The following is a 14,903-nucleotide window of genomic DNA, read 5'->3' on the forward strand; positions in this document are numbered from 1 at the left end:
TAAATTGCATTTGTTGGGATGTTTTTTTGTCACTTACATGAAAGTGAATGAAAATACCTCAATTGGAATTAATGGCTATGGATAACAACTACAAAGTAGGCCTACTTCTCAAATTCTAAAATGGTGCAGCATAGAACTCTTACTGATTACTAAGTGGAGGTGCTACTTTTGCGTGAATGAAGCGGAATACGCCCCTTTACTACCAACATGGCTGAAAGTCAACTTGCAGAAGCACTACGACGGGATCTTTTGGAGTGTGGGATCTGTTTGAATCGATACAAGAAACCCAGAGGACTACCATGCCTCCATTGCTTCTGTCACAACTGCTTAGAGAAACACTGTAAAGGCCAGAAGACAGTGTTGTGTCCAAACTGTAAGAGACCAACAGCAATACCAAAAGAAGGAGTGTCTGGATTCCCTGCTCATTTCATCATCAACACTTTAAAAGACACACTGGATAAGGTAAATCAACAGTCAAAACAAATCTTATCTTCTTAAGGGATCTGGAATGAGCGTTTTGAGCGTTTCGACAGTATTTTTTGTGGGACATCGAGAGCACATCAGGCCTATCGAATTGCATTCTGAATACAAAGATTGTCTTTCTGATATCAAATAATTTTCATTTTTTGAAATTCACGATACAATACAAATTTTATGACAAATTATTAAAATTTGATATTTTTCACATTTTTATATAACAGTCCTCAAAGTAAATTTTATTAATCTAATGATATATTTTTAAAGTGTATGTAGCTGGGAGGAAAAGCCGACGATCAATTGAAAATTTTGACCTTTCATATTGAAAATACAGATTTTTTTCCCAAAAGACACAATTTTTTTTGGTGTTTTGGGAAAAATCCATATCTTCAATACGAAAGGTCAAAATTTTCAATTGATCGTCGGCTTTTCATCCCACCTACATACACTTTAAGTATAAATCATCAGATTTATAAAGTTTACTTGAGTACTATTAAGGGGTTCAAACGATGTTTCTGGAAAACAGAAACTGAATTTAGAACCATTTGAATAGATTGAATAAGTTAAGCTAAATACACTGAGCAAAATAGTTTTTGTTTGAAGGAAATCGGACATACGGTTGTCAAGATATACATGTTTTAGTTTCTTTGTATTCTATTGTTTTTGCCAATATATTGATGAAGTTAATGAGGAAAATTGGCATAATGTGCTCATGAATATTCATGTTTGCCAATATTATACCAATATCTTATGAATAAACCTTCATACTACTTTTATTTTATATATATGATTTTGACATGAAACTTTGCCAATGTGTTTCTATGGCCTAAAACATTAACATGTGATTTTCCCGCCCATCTAATTTGCATATTTGCATAATTAATTAGCATTATACTTAAAGCTAATTAATTATGCAAATATGCAAATTAGATGGGCGGGAAAATCACATGTTAAAGGTTTAGGTCATAGAGATACATTGGCAAAGTTTCAGGTCAAAATTTAAAGGTAAAAGTAGTATGAAGGTTTATTCATAAAATATTGGGAAAATATTGGCAAAATTAATATTAATGAGCACATTTTGCCAATTTTCCTCATTAACTTCATCAATATATTGGCAAAAACAATAGAATACAAAGAATCTTTCAACAGCAATATCTCAAAAACCGTTTGTCCGATTTGGCTCAAATTTTGGAATTAAGATTACTTTGCATATCTCTCTGCAACAAGTCTATTTTAATCTCAATCAGAGCAACTTGATTTTGCCTTTCGTACCACCTTAAATATCAAAAATATCAATTTTTAATCATTTGCCATAAAATGTGTATTAAATTGCGAATTTCCAAAAAAAAATCAAAATTATTTGATATCAGAAGGACATTCTTTCGTATCCAGAATGCAATTCGATATGTCTGATGTGCTCTAATGTCCCACAATAAATACTGTCCAAACGTTCATACCCCATCCCTTAAAGCCATATTTTAACATTTCCATAAAAATAGATAAGTATTTCTTTTCCATAAAATGTTAGCCTTAGGGAACAACCCAAAAGTTTGATGAAGCCCTATAAACGAAAGTCCTTTCGTTAGAAGGCTAACCCCCTCCCCTCTAACGTAAGTGTCAAATATCGAAAATTCAAACCCGTATTCATTGGGCACAGGGCCGTCGCTACGGTAGATGGGGTTATGGAGGGGTGCGACATTGCTAGGATATATATTGATCACGTTTAAGAAACAATAATTCTATTTTATTTTGAAATATTTTTCTCCATAAATATAAATTAGGACTTGCTGGATTTTCAAATAAAAAAGAATCAAAGTGCGGCACAGCTGCTTTCAAAAAATGAACTTACAAGTTGCTAGACTTCTCCGTAGTCCACTTGCCATTGTGCATATTCAGAATTACCTTTGCATTTTTAAAAACTCCGATTGTGTGCACAATTGATAGATTTTCCTGATCTATTCAGTCACCGTACGCAATTCTCCAAAATAAAACAGACTGCTAGAAAATCACTGGTAGGCATGAAGGGAGCCCTCTTTCAAAAAATATTAAAAAACAAAAGTAAGGCAGGACACAAATGATCACTTAGAATGCCTACATCTAGGGCAACTAGATTGGTTTATAGACTATTTATTACATTATAATATCGAGATTGATAACATAGGCCTATTTCTAAATTTCTCAAAATTCGACTATGGCATAGTCTAACAAGTTGCAGGTTGCGAGTACTGCACTCTATATTTATTTGAATTCATTTTGAAGCAACCACTGTAAAATGTTAATATCGTACTTCAGAAAATACTAAAATTTTACAATTATATATTAAATCCTTAAAAAAAGATCAACTTTGACCGATGTTTTAACTACTTCTTTACAAACGCGTAATCGGACTTTTTGACCTCCCTCCCTAACGAAAGGACTTTCGTTTATAGGGCTTCATCGAACTTTTGGGTTGTTCCCTTAGTGTCAGATATGTCCCAATATATGAGGTAACACAAAGAATATTGGAATTCACTATCACTACCAGCGCCAATATTGCAAATGCGTACCACTCTCTCTGTCGTGCTACGGCACAGTCCTGATGTGTGTATGACCATCCCGCACACCATGTAATAATTAAACAAGGGTTCCTGCGCTTTATTCGAAATCTCAGATTTCGACAAACTTACAGCATCTAAAGTCTTGATTTTAGTAGGGTATGTTATTTAATAAAGTACATTACAATCGTGTAAAAAACAGAATTTTGAAAAATATTCAGGGTGTCCTCCTCAGCAAATGTTACAATATGGCTTTAAATCTTATAGTTACAAAAACATATATTGTTTTAAATACATTTAAAATAGACTTGGTGATTTATTAAAGCATTATTTACAATATTGATTGAATATTCATGCAAGCCAGCCGAAGCCGACCTACACTCGTCAGAATATGCTTATCACTGGAAACTGATTTCTATTTCTAGCGCGGAATGCTCACTCCGCGAAGTGGCGACGGCGAGCGCGAAGCGCGATCACCGAGCGTAAAACGCGCGGAGCTATAGTTGGGTGATCTAGAGCAATTCCGTGACCGTGGAGAGCGAAGGTTCGTTTCTCAGTGGATTTGTCTTCTATGAAGGTTAATAAAAAAATTTAGCGGGGGTGCCCCTCGCGAAAGTGTGGGCGGAATCCGTGAGAGCCCGAAATCCAAAATGGCCGCCGTCAGCCATTTAAAGAATTATTTTTTCAATGGTTTGGCCCAAAATGCTGTTCAGTATATGTTTTCTGGGGTTTTTTGGGTCGAGGAATCCATATCTGATGTAGATTTTATGATATGACGAACTTTTGATCGTCAAATCCAAGATGGCCGCCGATTTACAGTTCAGAAAGGTTAAATTGTAACATTTATCGTATAGCCTTTTATAATAGGCTCTAATTAAAGTTCTCATCATGCCAAGTTGAGTGATTGACTCTAAAAACTCTCAGTAATAATGATTTGACCTATTTTTGACCTTAAAATCCAAGATGGCTGCCGATTTTCAGCTCAGAAAGGTCAAATTTTCACATTTGTCGTAGAGCTTTCATAATAGGCTCTAATTCAAGCTCTCAACATGCCGAGTTGAGTGATGGACACTAAAAACTACAAGTAATAATGATTTGACCTGTTTTTTACCTTAAAATCCAAGATGGCCGCCGATTTTCAGCTGAGAAAGGTACAAATTTCAAATTCGTCGTATAGCCTTCATAATAATTATACTCTAATTAGAGCTCTGAGTAGTCGTAGAGTCTTCATAATAGCCTCTAATGAATACCCATTCTGGCACACACATAAACCCACCCCTACGTACGCGGGCATTCAAAGAGAGGACGTGTGTGTAAAAGCGTGTGTATAGGTATAAAAGTGTGTCTGTCCCAGCATTCAAAGCGAGGACAAGAGTGAGTTTCACACATTCAAAGTGAGGACATTTTTCACAGCGAGGACATCTCCGAATAGCACATACAAAGAGAGGAATTCACCCATACCTCCTCTATACCCCCTACAGAAAGAGTGTCATCCTGTGCACCTGTTCACAAAGTGAGGACTGGGATTTTGTCCTCGCTATGCCAAAATGTCCTCACTTTGAATGTGTGAAACTCACTCTTGTCCTCGCTTTGAATGACTTGGTGCCCGAACACCTACATATACATATATATTCACATTTGAATGAGTTTAGTCTATATTGGTTTCAGGTCTACGTGTGTTTGAATGAATGAATACAGCATCAAAGATATTTATACATATTAGAAAGAAACATTCTATGAGACTAGTGCATAGATCACCTATAACACTAGTTGCTTGTTACTTACAGCAAAATTATCCCCTAACAAAGTCTACTGATATGTGGGGCAAGCCGTATCTACAGGGCCTAAGTCGCCTGATACTATCGTCCAAGGTAAACATGGTAAATAGGAAAGTTTACAAACAAAAACGAAAAACTGGTCAGGACTTGATAAATATGGTGATTTTTACAACATTTCTTCAAGGTAATATGGGTCTAGAAGTCATTACATGCATCGCATGTTACATTATATCTCAATCTCATCTTCAGACAAGCTTGAAAAGGCTCAATGTTCAAGTAAACCACCAAGTCTGAAAGTGATGATGAGACAGAGGGGCCATTGGCACCCAAACGCCCGCGTTCATCTGTGCGTGGACCTCTCCACAAAAAAACTAAATGTGTATGGCGCATGCAGGGTGTGGACCACGGAGTAAGCTGTTCATAATCAACACACACTCAGCATAACGCTCTTTTAAGAGCCACACAGTCCTCGTAAAAGATGGGGAGCTGAAGGATCGTCTCATACAGCTTGTTGAGTCCACGTCAGCACTGCATGTCAGATGCTTTCGCAACTTGATATCATGTACTACCATGCCTGCTTCGCGTCCACATCATGACCTGAATGTGCCATACACATTTCGTTTTGTCGTGTAGAGGCCCACACACAGATGAACGCAGGTGCTTGGTTGCCAATGGTCCCTCTGTCCCCTGGTGGTTGACTTGGACACTGAGCAATATAACTTTCTTTGATTTTGCGTGCACTGTCAGGTCTCTTCAAGCTTGTCTGAAGATATAACATGTCTGATAAGCATGCAATGACTTCTAGTCTCACATTTCCATGAAGTAGTGTTGTAAACATAACCAACATTGTTAAGTCCTGACTAGTATTAGGTTTTTGTTTGTGTTAACTCCGTACAATTATACGGTGTCATGCATCTTCAGAATGTGTGTCTCGCAGAGCCAAGAAATTTGTTCTTTAGATATGTGGATGAATTCGATCCTTCACCGAGCACGAGATCCGTTCACGAGGCCCTCTTATTCCCTCTGTTACTCCTGTTACATTGCCTGTCATAGTATCGATCTTGATGTCGTCAGTGTAGAGTAACGATAACAGTGGCTGGCTTGCTGTCTGCAATCTCCTGCGGGCAGGTTGCTGATGCTTCAAAGATCATTAGAGTCCAGTGATCTTGAAGTCAGCATAGTTGATGCAGAAACGACTGTTGTGTAGAGTCCCACCAGATCGTTACTCCTCGTCATACAAGTGACATTGATGCCCAGGTTGATAACAGTGGTGGTGATCTATTCAGTGCTGTGATCATGGAGGCCCGACTGAATATGGAATGGTTGAGATCGGCAGTTTTCTCTTAGGCTGTTTTAGCCAAGTTGACAGCTTTACTCACAACTCACAGACCTCTTCGTCTTCTTCAAGATGATCGATATGAAGTGGCCAGAAGACAGTAGATCTGTCTTTGATCTTCTGAGACAGCCGCCGTGACAGCTGCTCATTACTGATACCAAGTGATGAAATGGCAGCCTCAGTGTCATCACCTCTTCCCCCAATATCATAGACCCACTCACTCTTGTTCTTCTCTTGTCTCTTGATACTCATTAATAAGCATTGAGTAGGTCCTTGAGATTGGACGATTTTACAGCACCCACTGCATAGCCATAGTCACTATGCATAGCATAGTCATGCGTTTGTAGTCTGGTATAAAGAGGGGCTGCAGTGAATGGATCCTGTGCTCAGTGAAGATGATCGAATCCACGTGTTGAAAGAACAAATTCTTTACCTCTGCGAAACGATTCCTCAGCTCCCCATCTTTTACGAGGACTGTGTGGCTCTTATAGGAGCGCCATGCTGAGTGTGTGTGTTGATTATGAACAGCTTGCCCATGGTCTATTCGGGTGCTTCAGATCCACACCCTGCATGCACCATACACATTTAGTTTTTTCGTGGAGAGTTCCACGCACAGATGCAGGCGCTTGGGTGCCAATGGCGGGGCCAATGGTCCCTGTCTCATCATCACTTTCAGAACTTGGTGGTTTACTTGAACACTGAGCCTTTACAAGCTTGTCTGAAGATGATATTGAGATATAATGTAACATGTGATGCATGTAATGACTTCTAGACCCATATTACCTTGACGAGCTGTTGTAAAAATCACCATATGTGTCAAGTTCTGACAAGTTTTTCGTTTTTGTTTGTAAACTCTCCCATTTACCATGTTTACCTTGGACGATAGTATCAGACGACTTAGGCCCTACACGGCTTGCCAGATTTCAGTTGACATTGTTAGGGGATGATTTTGCTGTAGGTAACAAGCAAGCAGTGTTGTAGGTGATCTATGCACAAGTCCCATGGAATATGTTTCTTTCTAAATGTTAATAAATATCTTTGATGCTGCATTCATTCATTATTGATAGGGTGCAGAGCAAAACACACATAGACCGGAAACCAATATAGACTAAACTCATTTAAATAATGTGAATATATACATGTATGTATGTGCGGGGTGTGTGTGTGCCAGAATGGAATATTCATTAGAGGCTATTATGAAGACTCTACGACTACTAAGAGCTCTAATTAGAGTATATTATGAAGGCTATACGACGAATTTGAAATTTTTACCTTTCTCAGCTGAAAATCGGCGGCCATCTTAGATTTTAAGGTAAAAAACAGGTCAAATCATTATTACTTGTAGTTTTGAGTGTCCATCACTCAACTCGGCATGTTGAGAGCTTGAATTAGAGCCTATTATGAAGGCTCTACGACAATGTGAAAATTTGACCTTTCTGAGCTGAAAATCGGCGGCCATCTTGGATTTGAAGGTCAAAAAGTAGGTCAAATCATTATCACTGGTAGTTTTTAGAGACAATCACTCAAGTTGGCACGATGAGAACTTTAATTAGATCCTATTATGAAGGCTATAGGACAAATGTGACAATTTAACCTTTCTTAGCTGTAAATCGGCGGCCATCTTGGATTTGAAGGTCAAAAGTTGGTCATATCATAAAATCAACATCAGATATGAATTCCTCGACCCAAAAAAACTCAGAAAACATATACTGAACAGCATTGTAGGCCAAACCATTGAAAAATAATTTTTTGAAATGGCCGACGGCAACCATTTTGGATTTCGGGCTCTCACGGATTCCGCCCACACTTTCGCGAGGGGCACCCACGCTAAATTTTTTTATTAACCTTCATAGAAGACAAATCCACTGAGAAACGAACCTTCGCTCTCCACGGTCACGGAATTGCTCTAGATCACCCAACTACTAGTGCTAGATCTTTAGACAGTTTAATTGGCATACAATTACAGTCAAAAATGGTTACATAACATAATATAAGCAATTCAAGTTCATGAAGACAGTCAATACTTAATATATTGATCAGTTGTATATAGTTGATCAAGAGATGCTTCTTCCTGTGTCTACAAGTGTTTATTAGCTCATTCCTTTTGTTCAGTGAAGAGAGATGAGGCTTAAATATGATGAAGTATTTTTCCTCTAGACAAAGTCTGCATAGTTTGTAGGTAGTTGAATAGGCCTTAGCCCGACTGATTATTTTCCATTCAGTTGAATAAGGTATTTTCTTATCCTTTAATTTCCAAATGTACTCGCTTAATGTTGTTGAATGCCTTTTGTCACTGTTATTAAAGTCACTCTTATGGCAATTAAAGCGTGTTTTGAACGAGTTAGCGGTTAGTCCAATATATGTTTCATGATGTGAATTGTCAAGTCGAGTTACCGTCGCCTGGTAAATTATACTGGAAGCTAAACAATTGCCTTGGAGGGGACAGTCAAGTTTCACTTTACAGTTGCAAGTTTTTCCATCTGGTTCCTTGGGTTCTGCTTTGCGCAAAATTGATCTCTCTTCACTGAACAAAAGGAATGAGCTAATAAACACTTGTAGACACAGGAAGAAGCATCTCTTGATCAACTACAACTGATCAATTTATTAAGTATTGACTGTCTTCATGAACTTGAATTGCTTATATTATGTTATGTAACCATTTTTGACTGTAATTGTATGCCAATTAAACTGTCTAAAGATCTAGCACTAGCTCCGCGCGTTTTACGCTCGGTGATCGCGCTTTGCGCTCGCCGTCGCCACTTCGCGGCGTGAGCATTCCGCGCTAGAAATAGAAATCAGTTTCCAGTGATAAGCATATTCTGACGAGTGTAGGTCGGCTTCGGCTGGCTTGCATGAAACAATATTGTAAATAATGCTTTAATAAATCACCAAGTCTATTTTAAATGTATTCCAGCTCCCTTCTTGGTTGAGCACTTTACTGTGGATGATTTACCTTACTTGGATGTATTTATTGTTTTAAATAAAAATCTAGACCATTCAAAATGCATGTGAATGTCCCACTTTATCTTCCACCTAAAAATGTTCTTATAGGCAGGTCCATCTCAGGGAAAAACTACCACTTTTTCCTACCAATAGAGGTTATCCACTTTACTCATGTATGACTTCTAACAAAAGGCGCCGTATATTCATATTATGTACGTTAGGGAAATGTGGCTGGGAGAATTTATGTATGATGAAGAGTGGTGTGATGACTACCTTTAAAAAATGTGATGAATGGCACAATGAGTGCATGTGTCATTATGGTCATAACCAACGTACTGAATGGTCTATTGTTCTATTGTGTCCGATTTGAGCGCTGACATATTGGAAAATGTTGCCAATCAATATTCATGAGAGTGTACATTCAACGTCCAATTTTCGAAATTGGGTGACTTGTGCTTGCAGGTGTAAAATACATCTGACTGGGCGTTTTAAATACGTAACGCATAAAGGCATTGGCATCATCGAATGGCTGCCTATAGTGCTGTTAGTGTTAGGCCTATGTGTGTGTGTGTGTGTGTGGGCGGGGGGGGGGGGCTGTGTTTAGTTTCTATAATAATTATTATAAGGCCTACATTTATTTGTCATTCCTTTCTTTTCCTTTCTCTGTACTTGCTAAAGTATCACTCCCTCTTCTTATCTCCCTTCCCTTCTCCATCCCCTCTTACGTTTTGTCCCCTCTCATTCTCCTTACCTTTCTATTTATTTACGTCTATTTATTTATTTCTCTTTATTTCTTCCTCTTTCTCTCTTCCTCCAGTCCCCTCTCATTCTTCATATCCCCGCCTCCAACCTCACCCCCTCCCAAGGCCTCTCACAGAAGAGCTGCCCCCTTCAGTACGCCACTGATTATGACATTCTCCTTCATAAAATAAAATAAAATAAAATCTCAATTTGTAAAACAACTTTTATATATAGGCCTATACCGGTATACTTATTATATGTTACATGTATACGTAGCTCCCGGGACGTAGCTATTTAATACCATTATAGACACGGCAGCCATGATGTGTAATCATTCAGCAGGCGCATTCAATTTATTTAAATGAAGCACCTAATGTCAGTGGGGTGACAACGAACTATGCATTAGCGGCTAATGGGTGCCTTTTGTGCTTACGGCTACTCAATCACACCCTTGGGTTTATGTATAACAATAGGTACTTTTCATTCCATTAAGCGCTTTCACGCGACTTGCATTTGATCACTTATTGACAGTAGCCTGCTAGGTAAAGCGTTAATACAATGTCGGGTCAGCTTACCGATTTAATGGTGGAAGCCCTTTGTCCCAAACAAAAGGTACCTTTCGATGAATAGCTTGTCAGATTTCAAATCGGCACAAGGTTTCAATGCGTTACGTAATCTATTTCCTCTCCATCTTATAATAGCTCCATGGTCATAACAGTCTGCCGCCTGGACAACCAATTCTTTAGAAATGCTTAGTCGCGCTAAAAGTCGATCGATACATGTAAAAATCAGCACAATTCAGAGATACACCTTTTTGCTATGAAATTAATTTTCTCGGTCAAATATAAAGCAATATTTTTTTTCTTCTTCAGTAATGTCAGTTAAAAACTTGGTGCTTGGATATACATTTGTTTTAAACTCCTGGTGTTAAAATTAAGCATCAAATTGTGTCTTTTAGTGTGATATTTTTGATTTTTATAGGCCTTGAATTCGCCTGCAAGCTTTTTACGGAATTCATGTTTTAGCGTCTCAAACTAACATAGTTTGCTAAAGAAAGATATTTCCCACCTCTGTAAAGCACATCGTGTGGGTCTATATGTTATAGTTTTGTCAGAATTTCCGTTTTGTTTTACCCTTTTTCCATTCATGCTCAGAAAATGTCAAACTAAGTAAAAGTAGGCAATGGTGAGTACTTTTATCTCGAGAGCAACCAGCAGAAATAGTCGATATTTCCTTTGTTGTTATCCAGGTCAATTTTTCATTGAAAGCAAATTGCCAGACCAGCGATTAAATCCCCAATTGGGTGTTCTGGTTAAACATGATCAGTAGGAGCGCTATAGGTCTGGGAATTTCTTTGCTATATTGAAGTTCTGGCAACACTATAGCCATGCCGGTATTCCTATTAAACCCAGGGATATCGATCCACAATGCTAGTACTAGCCTTTAGATTTCACGTGTTGATTTAGAAATTTTTCAGCCGACAGTGAAAGATGGTGAAATCAAAACGGAAATTCTGACAAAACTATGATATATAGCTCACGGTGATGTGCTTTAGAAAGTTGGGGAAAATCCTTCATTTATTACTTTGAAAAGCTAAAAGGTTGATCCAAGAAAAAGCTCGCGGGCCGAGCTGAAGCCTATAAAAATCGAATATCTTACACTAAATGACTGAATCACCAGGATTTAAAAAAAGAATCAGTATCAAGCATTATAGTTTTTCCAGCCATTTACTGAAAAAATGAAAAATTATTGCTTTTCATTTGGCTGAGAAAAAAAATTTTACACTGAAAAGGTGTAACTCAAAATTTTGCTCATTTCAACACCAATTTCGATCGTTTGTATTGCCTCATTAAATGACTGAGTGAGCCTTGCAGAACAAAAGAATCGGTTGTGCAGGTAGCTGACTGATAATATACAAGTACTAGAACTGCAAAGGTGCTCGTATATTCATTGAAGCATGATGATCAAAATAAATCTAGGGTTCATTCCATGTTCATTTAAAACAGACTGAGTGTACACCTAACCTCTAAGATGCGGTATAGTTTTTTTTCCTAGGATGGACCTGCCTATATAAAATTTCCAAGTGCAGTGAGATATTCCAGCATTCCAATTGTTGGCACCTATCGGACACACATAACAAGCTTTGATCATGCAGCTTTGTATCTTTTGTACCTCATTTAGATGGCTTAAAGTGCATCCTCAGTGGGAAAATATGGCTTTAAGTTTTAGCTGTAAAACATGAGATATCAATGTTCAAATTAGGTATCACTACCTGAAGAGAATTGATCAAAAATTGAATTCCCTCCTGAGGTTCGTATCTGTCAATGAGTTGACCAGATCACCAGGCTGTCATTATAGCTAGAGGCAGTATATGACAGGATGGGTCAATGAGTTACATAAAAATGACTTTGTGTGGTATTGAGTTCCCAGGAAGTGAGTTTTGCCTGAGGCAATATGTGGTTAAATGTTGATCCCTCACTTCAATTTGGTTGAAAAGGGAGGTGAGACATGATCAATTCTGTTCAGGCAGAATCCAAGACACTAATGTTATTCTGAGCATATAACTTGAAAATGGAAGATGTAATTCTGTAATTTGTAACAATGTTTATTTTGTAGGCAAAAGGAGCTGTGCAAGATGCTGCTTGTGGAAACTGCAACCTGAAGAAAGCCACAGCCTACTGCATGGACTGCAAGGAATTCTTCTGTCAAACCTGCCACACTGCACATGATAGTCTCAAAGCCAACAAAGACCACAAGATTGTCAGCATTGACGATCTTACGCTCTGGAAAAGTTATGCTACCACTGCCTGCATCTGAAGACCAGAAGTGTAAGGATCATGAAGGCGAGACAAAGAAGTTCTACTGTGTGACCTGTGAGAAACTTATCTGCAGAGACTGTTGTATTGTGCTGGGTCACCGTCAACATCAAGTCATCAGTTTGAAAGAAGCATCACAGAAACAGGTTGAGAAGCTGAAAAATCTCTCAAGAGGAAGTGAAGATCTGAAGAAAAAATGCAGAGATGCCATCCAGAAAACAGAGGATGTAGAGAAGAGTCTTGCTGTTACTTCAAGAGAAGTCAACAAGAACCTGGAAAGGGTCAAGAATGAGTACTACAAGCAAGTTGATGCCATCTTTAAGAAACACAAGGTTGATGCCAGGTCAGTGGAGGTTCAGAATGCCAGAGAGCTGGGTTACATCAAGGAACAGCTTCAGACAACATTGGCTAAACTTGAAAGTGCCTGTGATCTTGCTACTAGAGTCACACAGACGGGATCTGACTATGACATCACATCAGTCTTCCCTACCTTGTCAGCAAGTCTTGAAGAGCTGAATGAGATGACTGAGCCTGAAGCTGCATCAGAATTACTAGGATATGTTGGGTTCAAAGCACCTGCTAAGGTTGATATTCCAGATTTATTTAGTGTGTTGGCAATCAAGCCTGGAGACAAATGGATGCAGAGTGGGCAGTTCAGTACCAAGCCTGGATTGGAGAACCCATGGGGAATTGCAGTCGACAAAAATGGTGATATTGCTCTGACAAGTTATTCACATAAAACTTGCAAAGTATTCTCAAGGAATGGTCAAGTCAAGTACACCTTCCAAGGTTGTTTTGGTGCACACCTTTTTGACATTGCCATTACTACGGACAACAAATACATCCTCCCTGGCAATGGTGAGATTCTGTTTTATGATAGCCAAGGCAACAGGTTGAACTATCCAAAGGTATCTACTTGTGATATGAACAATGAACCACAAATCCCGTATGCTTTAACTGTAGACACAAAAGATAGGATTGTAGCAGGATTACTTGGCAGCACAATCTCTATTCATCATGGGCAGAACATATCCAAGTTTGATGCTCCATCACAACCAAGATGGCTTGGTATTGCTGTCACTTCAAAGGGATATATTGCAGTTTCTTCCCGTAATGATAAAACCCTACAACTGATGGATTACTCTGGTAACAATGTCAGAGTGGTGCAGCCTCCACAAGAAGTCACTGAATGGAACCCATGGGCTGTCTGCTGTAGTAAGCAAGGTGAGATATTTGTTGTTAATTATGGTAACCCGAAAGCTGTATATCACTACACAGCCGATGGTGACCAGTGTCTTGGATGTGTCATCACAGGACTAGATGACCCAACAGGTATTGCTATCTCAGAGGATGGACAGCAACTGTTTGTAGCAGAATATGGTCAATGTGCAGTGAAGCTATTCCAGAGACAGTAACTGTTATGATATCCTTTCAGGTACTGCCATTATGCAGTCATGTCTACAGCAGAATTCACCACGACCTTTGCAGGACTTAAACCCCATTAAACCAAGATAAACCTCATTGAAAACAGCTCAACTATGTTAAATCAGGGATCGAGTCTCATAGCCCTGGTTAAATTCATAAACATATGTTTCTGATTTACCTGTGCGATATTCAATGTGCTGTGAGGAAATAGGTATTATAATTTCAGTTGGATGCACCATTACAAAGCAAACCCACAGTAATAATACAGAGCGTGGCATTTGTTTCCGAAACGAGAACAATACTCTGCGTATTGTTATCCAGCCATGTGGATGGTACAACTCATGTCAAACTTGTCATAGTTATTGTGATCGTATCACACAAGTAAATGAGAAACATGTGATTTTAGACTTAACACGGTTTGGAAAAAGTGTTTCCATTTTTAGCTCCCTATCAGGCAGTCAGAACTCCATATTTGGGAGGGCTCGACAACAATCTTCCCAAAATCGCATTTTAATCATTTTTAGATGACCATAGAGGGAAAGAATTGAAGTTTATTTACAGCTTCTATGGCGAAAATTGATCAAACCGATCATACGATGGTGCTCGTTCGAAGTTGGAGCTATCGCGAGTCAGCTGTTGAGCACAATTTGCCATTGAAATTACATGTCCGACTGTTATGAAATTTTGGAAGACTCTCTTCGGGAAAACAGCTCGACAACAGCTTTCCCGTGACATTTTTTGCTTCAAATTATAGTATGTTAAGGATGAACATTATAATTCACATGTGAGCTTCTATGGCTATTATTGGGTGAAGGGTTTTCCCACCAGCCCACTAACTAGTCCATTGCCTATG

At 38.6% G+C, this 14,903-nt stretch overlaps 1 protein-coding gene across 1 annotated transcript; it reads left to right on the top strand.

Annotated features, from left to right (window-relative positions):
• The first annotated feature begins 207 nt into the window (after positions 1-207).
• LOC140161831 (tripartite motif-containing protein 2-like) lies at positions 208-14,040 on the top strand. Its single transcript, XM_072185127.1, has 3 exons — positions 208-462; positions 12,426-12,498; positions 12,542-14,040. Exons 1-3 carry the CDS (start codon positions 208-210, stop codon positions 14,038-14,040), a joined length of 1,827 nt encoding a protein of 608 aa, XP_072041228.1.
• The last annotated feature ends 863 nt before the right edge of the window (positions 14,041-14,903 follow it).

The sequence above is a fragment of the Amphiura filiformis genome, chromosome 10, assembly GCF_039555335.1.
Source record: "Amphiura filiformis chromosome 10, Afil_fr2py, whole genome shotgun sequence".
In the NCBI taxonomy this organism is placed as follows: domain Eukaryota; kingdom Metazoa; phylum Echinodermata; class Ophiuroidea; order Amphilepidida; family Amphiuridae; genus Amphiura; species Amphiura filiformis.